Below are 20,240 nucleotides of genomic sequence, written 5' to 3'. Positions count from 1 at the left end.
AAAAACAAGGACTGAATAGATATGATGACACTAAACTCATATCTATCAATAGTAACTCTGAATGTGAACGGGCTTAATGACCCCATCAAAAGGCGCAGGGTTTCAGACTGGATAAAAAAGCAGGACCCATCTATTTGCTGTCTACAAGAGACTCATTTTAGACAGAAGGACACCTACAACCTGAAAATAAAAGGTTGGAGAACCATTTACCATTCAAATGGTCCTCAAAAGAAAGCAGGGGTTGCCATCCTTATATCAGATAAATTAAAATTTACCCCGAAGACTATAGTGAGAGATGAAGAGGGACACTATCTCATACTCAAAGGATCTATCCAACAAGAGGACTTAACACTCCTCAATATATATGCCCCGAATGTGGGAGCTGCCAAATATTTAAACCAATTAATAACCAAACTCAAGAAATACCTTGATAATAATACACTTATACTTGGTGACTTCAATCTAGCTCTTTCTACCCTGGATAGGTCTTCTAAGCACAATATCTCCAAAGAAACGAGAGCTTTAAATGATACACTGGACCAGATGGATTTCACAGATATCTACAGAACTTTACATCCAAACTCAACTGAATACACATTCTTCTCAAGTGCACATGGAACTTTCTCCAGAATAGACCACATACTGGGTCACAAATCGGGTCTGAACCGATACCAAAAGATCGGGATAGTCCCCTGTATATTCTCAGACCATAATGCCTTGAAATTAGAACTTAATCACAACAAGAAATATGGAAGGACCACAAACACGTGGAGGTTAAGGACCATCCTGCTAAAAGATGAAAAGGTCAACCAGGAAATTAAGGAAGAATTAAAAAGATTCATGGAAACTAATGAAAATGAAGATACAACCGTTCAAAATCTTTGGGATGCAGCAAAAGCAGTCCTGAGGGGGAAATACATCGCAATACAAGCATACATTCAAAAACTGGAAAGATCTCAAATTCAAAAGCTCACCTTACACATAAAGGAACTAGAGAAAAAGCAACAAATAGACCCCACCCCCAGCAGAAGAAGAGAGTTAATTAAAATTCGAGCAGAACTCAATGATATCGAGACCAAAAGAACTGTGGAACAGATCAACAGAACCAGGAGTTGGTTCTTTGAAAGAATTAATAAGATAGATAAACCATTAGCCAACCTTATTAAAAAGAAGAGAGAGAAGACTCAAATTAATAAAATCATGAATGAGAAAGGGGACATCACTACCAACACCAAGGAAATACAAACGATTTTAAAAACATATTATGAACAGCTGTATGCCAATAAATTAGGAAATCTAGAAGAAATGGACGCATTCCTGGAAAGCCACAAACTACCAAAACTGGAGCAGGAAGAAATAGAAAACCTGAACAGGCCAATAACCAGGGAGGAAATTGAAGCAGTCATCAAAAACCTCCCAAGACACAAGAGTCCAGGGCCAGATGGCTTCCCAGGGGAATTCTATCAAACGTTTAAAGAAGAAATCATACCTATTCTACTAAAGCTGTTTGGAAAGATAGAAAGAGATGGAGTACTTCCAAATTCGTTCTATGAGGCCAGCATCACCTTAATTCCGAAACCAGACAAAGACCCCACCAAAAAGGAGAATTACAGACCAATATCCCTGATGAACATGGATGCAAAAATTCTCAACAAGATACTAGCCAATAGGATCCAACAACACATTAAGAAAATTATTCACCATGACCAAGTAGGATTTATCCCTGGGACACAAGGCTGGTTCAACACTCGTAAAACCATCAATGTGATTCATCATATCAGCAAGAGAAAAACCAAGAACCATATGATACTCTCATTAGATGCAGAGAAAGCATTTGACAAAATACAGCATCCATTCCTGATCAAAACCCTTCAGAGTGTTGGGATAGAGGGAACTTTCCTCGACATCTTAAAAGCCATCTACGAAAAGCCCACAGCAAATATCATTCTCAATGGGGAAGCACTGGGAGCCTTTCCCCTAAGATCAGGAACAAGACAGGGATGTCCACTCTCACCACTGCTGTTCAACATAGTTCTGGAAGTCCTCGCCTCAGCAATCAGACAACAAAAAGACATTAAAGGCATTCAAATTGGCAAAGAAGAAGTCAAACTCTCCCTCTTCGCCGATGACATGATACTCTACATAGAAAACCCAAAAGCCTCCACCCCCAGATTGCTAGAACTCATACAGCAATTTGGTAGCGTGGCAGGATACAAAATCAATGCCCAGAAATCAATGGCATTTCTATACACTAACAATGAGACTGAAGAAAGAGAAATTAAGGAGTCAATCCCATTTACAATTGCACCCAAAAGCATAAGATACCTAGGAATAAACCTAACCAAAGAGGTAAAAGATCTATACCCTAAAAACTATAGAACACTTCTGAAAGAAATTGAGGAAGACACAAAGAGATGGAAAAATATTCCATGCTCATGGATTGGCAGAATTAATATTGTAAAAATGTCAATGTTACCCAGGGCAATTTATACGTTTAATGCAATCCCTATCAAAATACCATGGACTTTCTTCAGAGAGTTAGAACAAATTATTTTAAGATTTGTGTGGAATCAGAAAAGACCCCGAATAGCCAGGGGAATTTTAAAAAAGAAAACCTTAGCTGGGGGCATCACAATGCCAGATTTCAGGTTGTATTACAAAGCTGTGGTCATCAAGACAGTGTGGTACTGGCACAAAAACAGACACATAGATCAATGGAACAGAATAGAGAACCCAGAAGTGGACCCTGAAATGTACGGCCATCTAATATTCGATAAAGGAGGAAAGACTATCCATTGGAAGAAAGACAGTCTCTTCAATAAATGGTGTTGGGAAAATTGGACATCCACATGCAGAAGAATGAAACTGGACCACTCTCTTTCACCATACACAAAGATAAACTCAAAATGGATGAGAGATCTAAATGTGAGACAAGATTCCATCAAAATCCTAGAGGAGAACACAGGCAACACCCTTTTTGAACTTGGCCACAGTAACTTCTTGCAAGATACATCCACGAAGGCAAAAGAAACAAAAGCAAAAATGAACTATTGGGACTTCATCAAGATAAGAAGCTTTTGCACAGCAAAGGATACAGTCAACAAAACTAAAAGACAACCTACAGAATGGGAGAAGATATTTGCAAATGACATATCAGATAAAGGGCTAGTTTCCAAAATCTATAAAGAACTTATTAAACTCAACACCAAAGAAACAAACAATCCAATCATGAAATGGGCAAAAGACATGAAGAGAAATCTCACAGAGGAAGACATGGACATGGCCAACATGCACATGAGAAAATGCTCTGCATCACTTGCCATCAGGGAAATACAAATCAAAACCACAATGAGATACCACCTCACACCAGTGAGAATGGGGAAAATTAACAAGGCAGGAAACAACAAATGTTGGAGAGGATGCGGAGAAAAGGGAACCCTCTTACACTGTTGGTGGGAATGTGAACTGGTGCAGCCACTCTGGAAAACTGTGTGGAGGTTCCTCAAAGAGTTAAAAATAGACCTGCCCTACGACCCAGAAATTGCACTGTTGGGGATTTACCCCAAAGATTCAGATGCAATGAAACGTCGGGACACCTGCACCCCGATGTTTCTATCAGCAATGGCCACAATAGCCAAACTGTGGAAGGAGCCTCGGTGTCCATCGAAAGATGAATGGATAAAGAAGATGTGGTTTATGTATACAATGGAATATTACTCAGCAATTAGAAACGACAAATACCCACCATTTGCTTCAACGTGGATGGAACTGGAGGGTATTATGCTGAGTGAAATAAGTCAATCGGAGAAGGACAAGCAGTGTATGTTCTCATTCATTTGGGGAATATGAATAATAGTGAAAGGGAATATAAAGGAAGGGAAAAGAAATGTTGGGAAATATCAGGAAGGGAGACAGAACATAAAGACTCCTAACTCGGGGAAACGAACTAGGGGTGGTGGAAGGGGAGGAGGGCGGGTGTTGGAGGGGAATGGGTGACGGGCACTGAGGTGGACACTTGACGGGATGAGCACTGGGTGTTTTTCTGTATGTTGGTAAATTAAACACCAATAAAAGTTAATTAAAAAAATAAAAATAAAAAAAAATATATAAAAATAAAAAAAAAAAAAAAAAAAAAAAAGAATTGGTCAACCACTCCATCAGAGGAATTTAAGGATGAGCTAAAGCACTTAATGCAAGAAGAAAACCATTAAAAGCTCCAGACAAACAAAATGGTGTATAAGCACATATAATCGTAGCACATTACAAGCAATATAAATACTGCCTTAAAAATCAACCTGCAAGGGGATCCCTGGGTGGCGCAGCGGTTTGGCGCCTGCCTTTGGCCCAGGGCGCGATCCTGGAGACCCGGGATCGAATCCCACGTCAGGCTCCCGGTGCATGGAGCCTGCTTCTCCCTCTACCTATGTCTCTGCCTCTCTCTCTCTCTCTCTCTCTCTCTGTATGACTCTCATAAATAAATAATAAAAAAATTTTAAAAAAAAATCTTTAAAAAAAAAAAAAAAAAATCAACCTGCAAACCACAAAGACACTTTATGATTTCAGAACACATTTAAATACTATTAACCTTCACAGTGTACAGTTAAACCTAACAATGGAGCTGACAAGAGCTGGGAGGGGGCACGGAAGTGGGCATAGGCAGACAAAAGATCCCACTCCCACAGCTCAACTACATCGGGCAGAGCCAGCCCAGGCCACAGGACACTGAGCAGAGAACACAAAAAGGATCATATTCCATGGACTGTACCGCTGGGGTCAGAGAGGAAGGGCCTGTGGCAGGGGTCAGTGACTGCTTAAGGTGCTCACACCCATAAAAGGTGATGTGTTTGCATGTTTGGAGATGAGCGAGTAACTCAAACAAAACCTGCAAGCAGAAACAACTGCAGAAGCAACCAATGATTGTCTCTGAGGATGGGGCTGAGGCAGCAGTAAGGGGCTGTCATTTCTCATCACAAGCCTCTCACACTATTTGATTTTACATGTATTACTTTAATAAACTTTTCAATATTAAAAAAGAACTATGGAAAACACGGACAACAGAGGGCGAGAGACACTGTCCCACCATCCCCTTGAGCCCCACTGGCATCTGAGTGTTCCCTTTCCTCTTTTGGACAGCTCCCCTTGAAGTGGCAATCAGCACACAGAAGTATATCTTTTAGGTAAACAGTCTACTAACAGGAGAGTCTAAACAGCTCCTCTCAATGTTCAAATAACCACTTCTGTTCATACCTTCCGGCTGTGAAAACGGCTGGGAAGCTCTGCTTCGAGTTGAGTGACTCCTCTGATGCAAACTGTAGCTGGGATGCTTTTCGCTCACTGTCTCTCACAGGACGGTCATCTAGGGATAAAATGCCAGAGAAATCAGCAGCCACCACCATGAAGCAGGTGACAGGCCCCAATGACCCAAGCCCCACAGGAGTCCCTCCCAGAACCCTTGAAGCACCTGACCTTCCCCTTGGGAATAAGGATGCTTCTATCGCACACCCTGCAGCACACTGCACACCTGGCTGGGACTGCCACCACTTGCTCACAGACCTTCCATCCCCTGGGGCCAGCCGGCCCTGCCAGAAGTATCCCCATAGGCACTGGGTCGACCCAGTGAAGGAATGCTGGGCTGTGTGGCTACACTTGGTTTCCCAGAGATGCCGAGGACTGATTCCAAGAGGGCTGGCCTACTCACATAAAGCTACTCCTCAGACACTACACTTTGGAGGCAGCCTGCAGCCCGTAGGAAAAGAAATCCACATGCAATTCACAAACAGGCACTTCCGGCAGCACGTTCACCTTCTTTTAATACGCATTCTGGGTACCCAATGAGGTTCTTGAACCGCACTGAGCACATGTGAGTTGTCTCTGTAGATAAGAGTCCTGAACATGTTAAAGAGAGGATGTCGTGGCCACGTGTTTGGGCCTAGGGTTTACATCCTCAGTTCCGACGTTTCAACTGTCCCCACATGTGTGCCCCAGAAGGCCTCTACTCAGTTCTTACTCCTGGGTCTTCCCTTAGAATATCTGAGGTTTAAGATGGTTCCCAACATCAAAAGTCAATGCTTTGGGGACACCTGGACGGCTCAGTCGGTGAAGTGTCTGCCATCACCTCAGGTCATGATCCTGGGGTCCTGGGATCAAGCCCCCGGGATCTTCGCTGAGTGGAGAGTCTGCTTTTCCCTCTGCCTCTGATCCATGCCGCCCCCCTGCCCCACTTGTGCTCGCTTTCTGTCTCTCAAATAAATAAAATCTTAAAGAAAAAAAAAAAAGTCAGTGCTTTGGACCATTAACAGATCCCACCACAGAATTAATATTACAATGGTTAAATTCCAAACCTGCTTCCCAAAGAGCACTTAATCTATGGCACACTCCAAAAAATATACCATTACAAAGAGCAAATGAGTAACAAATCAATAACCACTGTCAAAGTGGAAAACAAAGGAGTTGTGCAAATCATACACAAGTGCCTCTGGGGGCTACGCCCTGCTGCACGTGGGACACCCCAGGAGCTCCCCTCCTCAAGACACAACTGCCTGAGAGATGCCATCTCTCATGGCGTGGACACTTGCCTGATGGCTAACACACAGCTCTACTCACTTAGCCTTTTCTTCACTTCTGAGTGAGTTCCAAATCCCCTACTCTAAGAACACTTCTCTGGACTGTCCCACTATACACTCAGACTCAACACAGTTAAAACCAATGCAAACGCATTTCTCCCCAAATCTATAACCCCTTCTGACTTTGCAACACTCTCCTCTCCCAGACCCCACAGCCCCCAGCACTGAGTCCCCATATGCTCCCCTCGCTGTTCTTCTGTCCACACTCCTCCAGGGGCTCTCAACTTCTCACCTGGAACCCGTGATGGCTCTGATCTTACTGGGGACCCTGTTAGTGTATATGCTTCCAAAAGGAGCACTGGGTACCCTGTTGGGTAGAGTGAGTCTTCTAAGGGTTCTGGGACTCCCACAGGACTCTGACCTTCAATTGTGTTCCTTTTGCACACCTAAAGGTATCTTTCTTATGTCCCTTCTCCACACAAACACTGTAAAATTCTGAATCTAAAACTTTTATAACAAAGGTAAAATAAGGATTTAGGATTGGAAATGGCAAGATTTTCCCATAATATGGACTAATAATGCTTCTGAAAAGAACCAGATTCAACTATTCATAACTATTCATAACTATTCATAACTATTCAACTATTCATAACAGTCAAAGAAGTTAAGAACATCAGCCTTTACTCCTCCTAAATGCCTAAAAATTAAAACTAAACATTGAAATTCTAAGTAGGCTTGAAAATAACCAGTGTGCCAATAGGGAAGTTGGTCATTGATACCCACAGCCCATCCCTATGCCCAGGCCCAGGCAGGTGTGGCCTAGCAGAGTGGCCAGTCTCCCTAGAGCCTACAGTTCACCAGTGCAGAGTGGGGGAGAGGCCCCGGGAGAGAAGCCAGCACAGACTCGTGCAGTAAGGTGTTTATGAGAGAATCTATCTACTCACAGCCAAGAGATGCAAAACATGGGGTCTCCAGGACACTGGCTGGACACTGCCAGGATAGGAGCCACAGTATGCCCACAGCTCAGTACCCACCACACACAAGGACAGTGGAGTATCTTCCCTGACAAGTGCTGCTGTGATTTGGGTTTTACTTTGGTTTCATTAAGTCAGCACCCAGAAGATGGAGACACCTGAATGCCCCCCAACCTCACCAAGCAGTGAACTGGCTCTCAGGACCGAGGACACACTGATCACTGAGGACACACTGATCACTGAGGACACAGAACACTGCCCTTCCAGCAGACATGCTCACACCGCCACCACTCAGCACTTACACCCTCTTCACATGGGACTGTGGGCATGAGGCTCCAGGCCCTCTCCTTCTCCATGCTCTAGCACTGGACGTGTTACACAGGGTAGGCACTGGCAGGGCCACCAGCCACATGCTCATGGATAAAACAACTCTTGGTAGCTGGGGAGGTGGGTGGGAAGGTGCCACTATGGTTTTCCCCAAGCAGATCCTCCCAACTGGGCATGCCTGGTGGGCACTCCAGAAACTTGGCCTGTGAGCTTGACACACAAAGATCTGTTTCTTCAGGGACATGGGTTACTAAGCCAGTGAATGTCTACACCTGCCAAGAGAACCTCGTACTCTCCTATCCCTATCATCTGGGAGAGGGTATGGCACATACACTTCTCTTCCTGTATCTAACCTTCCAGGTGGATGTGAAACCAGGTAGAATCCAACTGTCTAGTGAGCCTAAGATGAAGCCCAGGGAGCCAGGCAAGGAAAGGGCACCAGACGTTCAGAGAATATATCCAAGCCAATCAGCTAGAAAGTGGAGGGCCAGAAATGATCGGGCAGCCTGGCCCCTACCTGTGCTCACGGCCTTCCTCAGCAGGTCTGTGTGGCCAGAGCTCCCTGCCCTCCTGCCAGGCACCATTCCAACAAGACTCAACCTGAAACACAGGGACTCAACCAGAGGAGTAGAAAATAAACTTCTAGCATAGAGAACACCTATTAGTGCTCCTGTGAGCAAGGATGTGAGCACAGCCATGTCACCTACCTAGCTGCCGGAGCTTTGGGAGCATGTACACAACAAAAAGGCGGTAATCAGATTCATTCTTTACGACGGGGTTCAGCCGGAAGTCCACATCTGTGAGTTCCGTCAAGGAGTGGAGCCAAAGCACTTCTGCTAATGAGGAGATACTGTTGTAGTAGAGATTGAGACTTTCCAATGCAGTCAGGTACTGAATGCCCTGTCAACAGGACAAAATGCAGAATCAGTTCACACTTCTACAAACATTGAAACAGACCATCAATATGAATCAACACCAACTTAGCAAATGCACCTGCAATGGCCATATGCCACTATCAGGAAGAGCACAAAGACAGAAGTGTTCTAGGTAGGAGGCTCCGTGTCTCACACAGGAAATGGCCATTCGGCATGACATGTCACGTTCACAACAGTCCTAATGGCACTGAGGATGGCCTGTATCTACTGAGTTCTCACTATTTCATTCAGTCTGCACACAATCTAGGTGTGACACACAACCTCACACCACAGAGTAAGAGTTATTACTGTTCCCACCATACAATGAGAAACCAGCTGCACAGACTGAGAGGTGACCCAGCACAGGGGGAAACTGGGCTGAGACTCACAGGTGACTCTGAGCAGGGGCCCCACCCCATGTCAGGGGCACACTCTGTGAAGGGGGCAGGAAGGCATGAGCAGAAAGTTTGCACAACTTTCCCACTTGCCATCACCTGGGTGATTTCTTCCTTGCTTACGAGGACCAAGCACCCACGTAAGGAACACTGCAGGAAGCCTCTCACTCATGGCACCACCACGCAAGGGTCTGAGGCCACCAAGAGTCAGACTATGAACAGATGTGAAGTGCAGAATGTGGATGAAGAAAAGCACAGCTGAGACAGGGATGGTAGTGACTGACACACACACTAGTCTTTCAGGCCTTATTTCAGTTCCTTTAAAGATACAACTATTTTCATCAGAGATAGGACTTCTGGTTGTCAAAGTCATTTAAAGACGTAATGAGATGCATGAGAAAAACCCAACACCTATAACTGTGGTTAAGCATACAGCCTACACATAAGCACAGGTATAAAACAGACTGCATTTCTTTTTTTTTTTTTTTTTACCATAAATGTACTTTCCACTGCTGATAGCAATTAATATTCTTTTAGGAAACAAACCTAAAACTTACCTCTAGGCTCACCAAGGAGTTGCGTGAGAGGTCTAGTGATTTTAGACCTGTTAAATGCATCAAGGAATTTCCTAGGTGAGTAATCTTTTCTTGGTAAGTTCCAGGAATAGATAATGACCGAAGTTCAGCTAAGAACAGAAAATTATGAGACTTTAACCTTACTTTTTAGTGGAAATAAATTATTGTAATAAAAGTGAGCTATAGCAACCTCAGAATCTGAAAAAATCATGAAAATAATGTAACTCATTCAAAGTTTCAATACCGGTAAAGACGAAGTGCTAAGGTTTTAGCTTGTTTACCTTCAAAAAATGTCTCTGAGCCCTTGCCCTGCTGCCCATCCCCTGCTTCTCCCCTCAAACCCTCTCCCACCAGCAATACCCTCCTAAGTGGGCTCGTACTTTGACAACTGGCTGCTCAACTCCATTGCCCATGCAGCCTTCACTTAGAGATCACAATCTGAAACCCACTGGTTAGCTAACCCGACTGTTCATGCCAGTCACAGGCGAGGGCACAGTGCATGCTCTATGCACCACATGCCTCTGCATGGCACACTCAGTAAATGACCATGAAGTCAATGTTGCTACAAAGTTTCTGTAGCAAAAAGACAGTTTGGGTCTGGGCACACCAATGTTTTAAAACACATCTCAATTTAATTTAAAACTGGTCTGTGGGCCTCCATTTCCAGAAAAGACAGAATAAACCCATTTCACCCTATTCCTACTCACATATTATGCCTAACTCCCTGGACAACAATGTATAAACCAAGCACCAGACAACTGTGGAGTGTGTGGAATGGGTCCACATCTAGGGACCTCAAGAAGTATCACGCAGTGAGGGCCCTGCGTTGGTCTCAGGGCTGTTTTGTCTTCTATACATCCCAATCCAAGTGCCAAAGAAGCTAGCAACCCAGAACCATCAATGGACTCTAACATGTAAGGGTAAGCCTGTGGTCCAGGGTAGAAGGACCAGGATGGGGGTCTTGCAGCATATGCTCCTGACACCAGCCCCACGCTAGCTCCATACACCTGCCACGCACAGTGGCCAGCGATGGGACTGTGTGAAGGGACCCTGACTACAACTCCAGCTGGGCTGCCAGGAGGTGGCCCACAAGCATCTATGGAGGCTATGTGAGCAACAGGAGCCTGTCACCACCTCAGAAACAAGGCAGTGCGCACTCAGTGCCAATACTGTGTAATGAGATTTAAATAAGGAACAGCCTCCTAATACCCAAAATGTCCATGACATAATAAAAAATGACCAAAAGCTGGAAAAAAAAAATCTCAATTTGAATGAGAAAAAACAATCAACAGACACCAACATGGAGATGACAGAAGTCAGAATTATTTAACAAGAGTTTTAAAGCAGTAGTTCAATGAACAATTATCAACACTCCTAACTAAAACAAATGATAAAACGGGACCTTGGTCAAAAAACAGAAGATATAAAGAAACAAAAAGAAATTTTAGAAATGTAAAATATAATAACTAAATAAAAAATACCCTACAGAAGCAGCTCCGTAACAGAATAGAGATGACAGAAGAAAAAAAATTCAAAGTAAATGCAAAGATATTGATCAAAATTGTCCTATTTTTCCAGCAGAGAGAAAACAGGCAAAAATAAATAAATAAAGAGCAGAGCCTCAAGTGTCCATGGAAAAAGATCTAACATTTCTGTCAAAGTCCCAATGCAGTTCCAATTAGAGTTCCAAGAAGAAGAGAAAGAAAAGACATTACAACTAAGAAAAAATTCTAGCAATTAAAGAAATAATGGCTGAAAGCTTATCAAATTTGGCAAAAGACATAAAGCTACATATTGAAGAAACTGAGAAAACCCCAAAAAGACAAAAAAAAAAAAAAAGCCACGCCCAGATACATCAGAAATAAACTTCTAAAAACTAAAAACAGTGAAAGGATCTCGAAAGCAACCAGAGAGAAAAAGTGTGACCCACAGAGATAAAACAACTCCCAGGGCAGGGAGGTGGCCTGAAGGAAGGAGCACCACATTTCTGGAGTGTCAAGTGCTGAAAGAAAGAGTCTTAGGTACTGAGGTGAAACAAAGATATTTTCAGATGAAGAATCAAGACAATCTGTCACCAGTACACCTGCCCTAAGGCAATTGCTACAGAAAACTCTTGAAACATAAAGGAAGGGTAACAAGAAAACCTGGAGCATCAGAAATGAAAAAAATAATGAAACAGGTAAACATCTAGCTAAAAATGTTTCCTTCTAATTTAAAATTGTGGATGACCATAAATGAAAAAAAAAAAGATTAATGTGGTTCTCAAGGAATACAGAGAAAAATTTTAAGACAACTAAATTATAAAGGAGACGAAAACCAAAGAAAACAATGGGTGTAAGGTTTTGACATTTTGCATGAAGGGGTAAAATGGCCATACAAGTAGAGTGTATTAAATTATACAAATCCACTGCAATTTATAAAGCAACTGCTAAAAACACTATACAAAGAGATACACTCAAAAATATAATAGATAACTCAAAATGAAACACTAAAAAAAATCCTCAAACCACAGAAAGGCAGGAAAAGGGAAACAAAAGAAGAAAAAGGAAATGAACAGAAAACAATAAAGTGGCATGCTTCAGCCCTCACATATTAACAATTGCGTTTAATGTAAACGGTCTAAATACGCTCTAAAAAACAGAGGTTGGCAGAGTAAATAAAAATGAACTAACTACACACTAATCTACAAGAACCTTATTTCAAATGTAATGATGTAGGTTAAGTTTAAAGATTAAATTACAAATAACGGGGAAAGATATGCCCCGTAAACACGAATCCAAAGGAAGCTGGCGTGGCTACACTAGTAGACGTCTCAAGGACAAACAGGTACATTGCATAGTTACAAGGGTCACTCCAAATCCTAAATACGAACGCACAGCTTCAAACATATGAGGTGAAAAGAGAAACAGATGAATCCATGACTAGGATTAGGGGTTTCAACACTCCCCTCCCAGTAATTAACACAATTGCTAGGCAGAAAATCAACAAGGATAAAGAACTGATCATCATCAGCCAATAGGATGTAACTTATACTTACATAATACTCCACCCAACAACAGAGTACATTCTATTCAAGTGCACTTGGAACATTTCACCAATTCAGACCAGATCTTGGAACAAAAACAAACCTCAACAAATTTAAAAGAATTAAAATCATACAGCATATGTACTGTGACCATAATGGAATCACACTAGAATCAGTAACAGAATGAAAAAAATAAAATCTCCAAAGACACAATGAGAAAACACTCCCAGATAATCCACAGGTCAAAGAGTAAGTCTAAAAAGTCTAAAAATACACTGAACTGGGGCACCTGGGTGGCTCAGTAGTTGAGCATCCGCCATTGGCTGGGGGAGTGATCCTGAGGTCCTGGGCCTGAGTCCCACATCCGGCTCCCCACAGGGAGCCTGCTTCTCCCTCTGCCTGTGTCTCTGCCGCTCTGTGTCTCCCATGAATAAATAGTTTTTTAAAAAATATATATTGAAAATGAAAATATAACAAAATTTGTGAATGCAGCTAGAGCTGTGCTTAGAGAAAAATTTACAGCACTAAATATTTATACTAGAAAATTAAAAGGCCTCAAATCAATAATCTAAACTCTCACCTCAAAAATCTACAAAAGAAGGGGCGGGGCACCTGGGTGGCTCAGTTGGTTGAACGTCCAACTCTTGGCTTTGGCTCAGGTCATGATCTCAGGGTTGTGGGATTGAGCCCCTACTCAGGCTCTGTGCTAGGCCTGGTGCCTGCTATGATTCTCTCTCTACAAGCCCCCACACCGCCTCTCTCTCTCTCTCCTCCTCTTTCCCCCTCCCCCCCTTAAAAAATCTACAAAAGAAGAATAAAAAATAAATGTCAAGTGAGCGGAAAGAAAATAATAAAGAACAGAATCAATGAAATTAGAATCTATGAATACAATGGAGAAAACCTCAACACACTGAAAAGTGACTCAATGAAAAGATTAATACACACAGTTCACAAACTCCTACCAAGTCTAAAAAAGACAGAAATGACTAACATGCAGTATGGAAGAAGGGTTTCAGGACAGAACCCAAGACCTTAACAGGCTAACACAGGAGCATGACAAACAACTCTATATGAATAAATTCAACAACTTCTATGAGAAAAATCAATTTTACAGATCCCAGCCATAATTCCCTCACCCGAGAAGAAACTGGTAAGAAGAGTTGTATAACAGATAAATTAAATTTGTAATTTAAAAGCCTCAAACACAGAACGTTCCAAGGCCACAGAGTTTCCGCGGGAAAACTCCATCAAGGAAGAATGAGCACCAATTCCACCGGACCTGTCCTAGAACACCAAAGAGGAAGCACTCAGCCTTACCCTGCTGCCAAAACCAGAGAAAAACAGGACAGAAAGAAAACTGCCACCAGCATCCTCCGTGACAGAGGATGCTCCTGCGGAGAGGAACCGCAGGGCCAGCTCTTCCACGAACGAAGGCTGCTGGTTCAAGGCTGTTCTAAAAGCCAACCCAATCTGCCTTATTTAGGGGTAAAAAAAAATAAAAAAAAACAAACCCATAAGGGTAGTCAGTGCTCTTCTTCCTTTCTGCTCAGGTCACGACCTCTGGGTCCAGGGACCCAGTAGGGCTGCCCCAAACCACTCAGAGGAGTCTCAGAGGAGTCCGCTCCTCAACCCCTGCCCCACCCCTGCGCCCTCCCCACCACAGGGCCCCCCTCCCCACCACAGGGCCCCTCCCCCGCGCCCTCCCCACCACAGGGCCTCCCTCCCCACCACAGGGCCCCTCCCCCGCGCCCTCCCCACCACAGGGCCCCTCCCCCCGCGCCCTCCCCACCACAGGGCCTCCCTCCCCACCACAGGGCCCCTCCCCCGCGCCCTCCCCACCACAGGGCCCCTCCCCCCGCGCCCTCCCCACCACAGGGCCCCTCCCCCACGCCCTCCCCACCACAGGGCCCCTCCCCCCACGCCCTCCCCCACCACTAGGCCCTCACGGCTCCTTCGACGGTTAAGAAGAGCTCGTCAGGACGCCGCGCCTCTGGCCCGACCCCGTCGGCGGACGCCGTGGGGGAAGCTCGCTCCCTCAGCCAGCCCGCCGCCCCCGCCGCGCACCCAGGTCGTGGTGAGGCGCCAGGCCGCTCTTCTCCCGGATCTTCTCCTCACACAGAACCAGCCACGGGCCCGCAGGCGCCATACTTTCAAACGGCAGGCACCTGCGCCCGCGCCTGCGCAGTGGGCCGCGGGGGATCCGCGAGGGGCGGGGCCGGGGCCGGGCGGGGCCGGGCGGGGGGCGGGGCGAGCGGTCGCCGGCTGGCCTGCCTGGCTCTCAGGGAGCCCTGCCCTCAGTGGGCGCGGGGCCCTCCCCGGGAAGGCCCGCCAGCCCGTGGGGTCCCCGCTCCACCTGGGGGCCCCAGCCTGTGGCTCCTCCGCCGACCATCCCTCTAGGATCTTTACGGAGCGTCGTGAGAAGGACTTGAGATCATCAGGGCTTAGGGAAGACCCCGTTCTAGGTCCCAATGTGCCCAACCAGCCAGGTCCATGGGGTCTCCCCCTCCCTACCCCCTGTCCTGGTGTCTAGGGACCCATCTGCTACCCAAGATATGACCAGCCTGTTGGCAAAGCCAGCTGGCATCTCACTGCCTGGGTAGTAGCATAGGCGGCTGTTGAGCAGGGCGTGTCGGGGAGGAGTATGGGGGTGCACAGCATGGTGGGGTTGCTGAGCCACGCAGAGTCTCGACCTGGCCTCCCACAGCCCTTGCACTGGTGCAGCGTCTTTTGAACTGGCAAGTGTGCTGTAAGATTGTGTTGACCTGGCTGGGGTGCTGTGGGATTGTGTTGACATGGCCAAGGTGCCATGAGGTTGTCGTGTAACTGACAGAGACTCCATTCCAGGTATCCTGTGTTTCCTTTCCCAGGGATCTGGGCATGTCCCAGGCCCAGCAAGTGGTCACCACAGCAGGTCAGCTGAGTAGAACTCTGTGCAGGCAGGACAGAGTTAGAAACTGGACAAACGGGGGATCCCTGGGTGGCGCAGCGGTTTGGCGCCTGCCTTTGCCCCAGGGCGCGATCCTGAAGACCCGGGATCGAGTCCCACGTCGGGCTCCCGGTGCATGGAGCCTGCTTCTCCCTCTGCCTGTGTCTCTGCCTCTCTCTCTCTCTCTCTCTCTGTGTGTGTGACTATCATAAATAAAAAAAAAAAAAGAAAGAAAGAAACTGGACAAACGACTGGCCTCGGAAACACCCACCCCCCAGGGGAGTCAGGGCACAGACCCCTCCCTCCTGCAGCAGCAGTCACTTAGGGAGGAGTGAAGATAGTGGAACAGCACCACACAGAGTCAGTGTTTCTATCACAATGGAAGTGCCAACAAACCTCAACAATCCTGTCCCCTGCTTCCTGAGGTACTATATATTCATTGCAGAAAAGACGCAAAATGCCAGAAAACAAAGGCTAAATACTCGGCCACACTGAGATGACCATGTTAACATTTTCACCTGGATCTTTCTAGTGTGTTTTCCAAGTCTGTGTATGTTTTATGATATTGAGACCATGCTGACCATTCTCATATGTGGACACACATATTTTTACTCTGTATGAACTCTTTATGTCACTAAATATTCTTCAACATCATTTATTAAATGTCATTTTTAGTGATCACATTAGGTCATGAATTAAACCCAGGTTTAGACAACCCGTCTTCTGTTCTGGACCTTCCACCTCTCCATTTGTTTGTGGTGATAAATCTACTGGGGGTATGATCTTGAAGTTCCTTCTGAAGAGCTGTGGAGTGACCTGAGGATGGACCTATGCCCGGGGGGCTGAGCAGCTTGAGGGGTCCTCTAGGGTGCAAGTGGTCTGAGACCTTTGGACATTTACTAAACGATAACAGTCCCTGTCAGGGAAGGGGTGCAGGTAGGTGGAGACCTGCCGTGTGCTCACAAGGGATATGGGGCAGTTTCTCCTTCTCCCCAAGAGAGGGGAGCTGGGCCCAGCCCTGGGAGCCAGTGTGGCTGAGGGGTGCCCGCTGTATGCTCCTAGGGAGTCCTGTCAGCTGCCGTGAGGCACCCCCTCATCCTGTGATGTAAGCCAGCACCACGTTCTTCCCTGGCAGGAGACAGACTGAAATTGAAGTCAGCCTGGAGCACAGCTCAGCACCCGTGCCTCTGCACCAAGCCCCCTGCATGCAGGGGCTCTCGTAGGACACAGATGAGCCCCCAGTGGTCTCTCCCAAGTCCTCACACATGTGCACATGTAATGCTCACAGTCACAAATCCTCCCACACACAGCCCTCCCCAGACTGGTGGTGGAACACGCCTCCCACCCGGGATGACGTGAACACCCCACACATACATTCATTCAGAGACTCTGTGGGGTAGGCCTGCAGTCTGATGCTGCTACAGGTGCCTCTTTAGGGCCACATTGGGGGAAGGCGTGCAGGGCAGCACCCTGTCCCCCATCCCACCAGCTCTTCCTCCTGGAGGAACCTCTGAGGGAGGGTAGCTGCTGCTGCATCCTTACATGTGAACCCAGGAGCCCAGCCCCTGGGCAGCTTCCAACCCCAGGAGTAGCATTGCTACCTGCCAACTGTCTGCATGTCCCTCAGCCAGCCGCCATCTCCTCAGTGTGAGATGAGGTGGGGCCTGGGCCCTGTCTGCACTGGTTTAAGGAAACACTATCAAGGGTGGTTTTGGGGCTCATGTGAGAATCCTAACCTCATACCTGACTAACCCTAACCCAGACAATGGGGTGGTGCTGTCTCTCATCTGTGCGGTGCAGGGGAGTCAGCAACGGGGACAAGGTGGGGGTTCTGCAGGCAGGCTGGTGTAACCCGCTGTGGCAGCCACGGCCCCAGCCCCGGAGCAAGTCCAGCTGTGTGGACTCCACATGATTTTTTCAGTAAGCACTCACTGCACGTGACTCTGGGAAGGGTGGTGCCAGGCCTCTACTGGCAGGACCTGCAGCTCCAGGGGAGCTCTCCTGGGTGAGTGGGGCCCTGACCCCTGTGGTACTCAGCCTGGAGACAGCCCCTCATGGGTTATTGGTACAGTGGGTGTCTCTAGACCCTGGGGCCGAGACGCCAGTGTCTATATGGAAGGGGCCAGTGGGCCCAGCCTCGGGAGCATAGGCAGGGCCTGTGAAAGCTGGTAAACATTCTGTTTGGTTCAGGTGTCAGATAAGATACTAGGCCTCAAGGAAATAGGCAGGATGGCTGCGGCAGGGCAAGTCAGCTTCACCACCAGTGCCCAAACCTCTGTCCTAAAGCTCGGCGGCAACGCAGCTCCCAGGGCCTGGGCATGATTTGTCCCTCCCTGTTCAGCCAGACACCCCTGCTTGCACACCCCACCCACAGACCCCAGGAGGGTCCCCTAGCCCAGGAATCTCCATGCATAGGGTGGGTGCCTGGTGTCCCTGAGCTACCCCTGCACCCATCAGAGCTGAAAACCAAGATTTCTCAAGAAGAGGGTGACTTCCAATTCCTTCTGGAAGTGGGGACACGGACAACTGGCACAGTCTCCCTACAGGGAAGGCCTGTGAGCCCCTCAGGCCTCTGAGCCATGACCCTCACCTGGAGGTCAGGGGCCCTGCCCACCATCTGGGACACAGGTCCACTCTGGCACACTGGACCCCGTAACCACCGTGCACCTAGCATCTTCCAAGTGGGAACTGCCCCTGTACCCACCCCCTGCCTTCCCTCCCACGACCTACTCACCTGCTTAGTTTCCAGGAAGAGCTACAGGGCTGAGAGAGTAAGGCCACCTCTGTCAGATCTGGGGTCTGCAGGCTGCTCCCCACCTCTGAGGCTCTAGTGAGCACAGGGCTCAGGGGCCTTTGGACCAGGCAGAGTGTGGCCACACAGAGCTCCCCATCCTGGTCCTCTGCTCAGGAGCCTGGGTCATCCACCCTAACCACTCCAGAGAGCGTGCCCCCCGTCCCAGCCGACACTGATCCCCGCAGACCGTGGCCTCACCTTGCCCCCAGCAGGACACTGTTCCTTGCTGGGTTCAGAGCCATCACCTGGCAAAGCTTGGCAAATGCTGGGAGAGAGGTCAGGTGCCGCCCCCTGTGTGGCTCGTGGCTCACGTCCACTGTACCGGGCAGCATGGAGAGCAGGAACACGGGTGAGGCGCAGCTCTTCTGGTTGACCAGTGCAGCTGGAGGCAGGGACAATGGCGGCAGGACAGCCAGCCTGTGAAGCAGCCAGCGCCTCGGGCAGGCCCGTGAGCTTGTGTGGCCAGGGCAAGCTGCTCTCTGGACCCTGATTTCCCCATCTCTAAAAAATAATCAGCAGGGTTTCAAAGGAACCAGTGGCTCCCTGCCTCTTCAATTTTGCCTGTTTCCATCACAGAGAATACAGAAGCTCTCTGCATCTCTACGGGGCGACACTGCTGGCTGCTGAGAAGTGAGCACAAGGAGTGGCATTTGGGGGCAAGGTTTTGATTTTCTGGAAAAAAGAGTCAATGTAGGCAGTATGCACCATGCCCTTGAACACAGGTGTGATACCTGCAGTCAGCAGCACTTTACTTGGGGACAATGAGGGTAAAATCAGCGTTGCAGAGGTGCCTGAACTGGGCTCTAGCTTCTTGGCCACTGGTGACTTGCTGCTGCCTGCTGCACTCCCACCTGGTGTCAGGGGGCACCGTGTGTGCACAGGCCATGTGAGATGTGAGACTGAGCCTCAGCGGGCAGGGCGCAGGGGCTCCCTTTCTGCCTGGGGAGGGGCGGGGGGGCGAGCGGGTGGGCATTGCCAGCAGAGGAGTGGGGGTGAGAGGACCTCCCAGGCCCCAAGGCCCAGTACCAGAGGAAGGGCCTGGTGGGGTGGGCAATCCCTGCCTCTGCCCTTGGGTGGAGCACAGGTCCAGTGTGGGTGCAGCCTGGCCAAGTGCAGGTGGTTTGTGCAGATGGGGGAGCCGATGAGGGCTGGGTATAAACAAACTGGAAACTCGGTGGACTGGTTTCCCTACCGCACAGGGAGTGAGAATTCCTGCAGCCGGACGCCTGCACGCCTGCCTCCCTCAAGGTGATTACAAAAGTAAAGATAAATAGTGGATGGCCCAGCCACACCCATCGTGACAGATATGTGCAGGAGATACAGCAGGAATTCAGGGTCTTACCTTCAGAAAGCTCACAGTTGAAAAGGCTATTTTGGGGAAACTTTTACAGAACCAGAAGTACTCCTCCCCCCCTCCTCCCTCCCCACTCCAACAAAATCCACATAAAATCCCTGGAATCTCCATGCCTTCTATGGCAAATGATGAGACTAATTTAAAGCTCTTGAGAGGGATTTATCCTGGATTATCCAGAGGGCTGTGAAGGCAATCTCATGACAGGCAGAAAAGGAGACACACAGACACACACGCACAAAGAGGTGGCAGGGCCGGTGGCTGGGAGGCCCTCCCCAACACACACACACACACACACACACACACACAGTGTCTGGAGCACTGGCAGCTGGAAGGACCCCTGGGGAGCCTCCACAGAGAGCTCAGCCCCCAGTGACTCGACCTCAGACTCCAGCC

At 47.7% G+C, this 20,240-nt stretch overlaps 1 protein-coding gene across 2 annotated transcripts in view; it reads right to left on the bottom strand.

The window, feature by feature from the left end:
• Window positions 1–14,942, bottom strand: part of CEP72 (centrosomal protein 72) — a 42,016-nt gene extending 27,074 nt beyond the window's left edge. Inside the window, exons 1-4 of one of the 2 annotated variants that reach the window (XM_041731453.1) lie at window positions 14,838–14,942; window positions 9,731–9,858; window positions 8,572–8,764; window positions 5,248–5,356 (exon numbers count right to left, since the gene is read on the bottom strand). In XM_041731453.1, the coding sequence (XP_041587387.1) occupies window positions 5,248–5,356; window positions 8,572–8,764; window positions 9,731–9,858; window positions 14,838–14,919 (512 nt within the window). In that variant the 5' untranslated portion in view covers window positions 14,920–14,942. Of the gene's footprint in view, window positions 1–5,247; window positions 5,357–8,571; window positions 8,765–9,272; window positions 9,403–9,730; window positions 9,859–14,837 lie in introns of those variants that run through there. The other variant, XM_041731454.1, reaches the window with a different exon arrangement.
• Window positions 14,943–20,240: the final 5,298 nt, after the last annotated feature.

The sequence above is a fragment of the Vulpes lagopus genome, chromosome 17 (assembly GCF_018345385.1).
Source record: "Vulpes lagopus strain Blue_001 chromosome 17, ASM1834538v1, whole genome shotgun sequence".
Lineage (NCBI taxonomy): Eukaryota > Metazoa > Chordata > Mammalia > Carnivora > Canidae > Vulpes > Vulpes lagopus.
The sequence above is the reverse complement of the archived record's forward strand: the minus strand, read 5'-3'. Positions and strand labels throughout refer to the sequence as shown.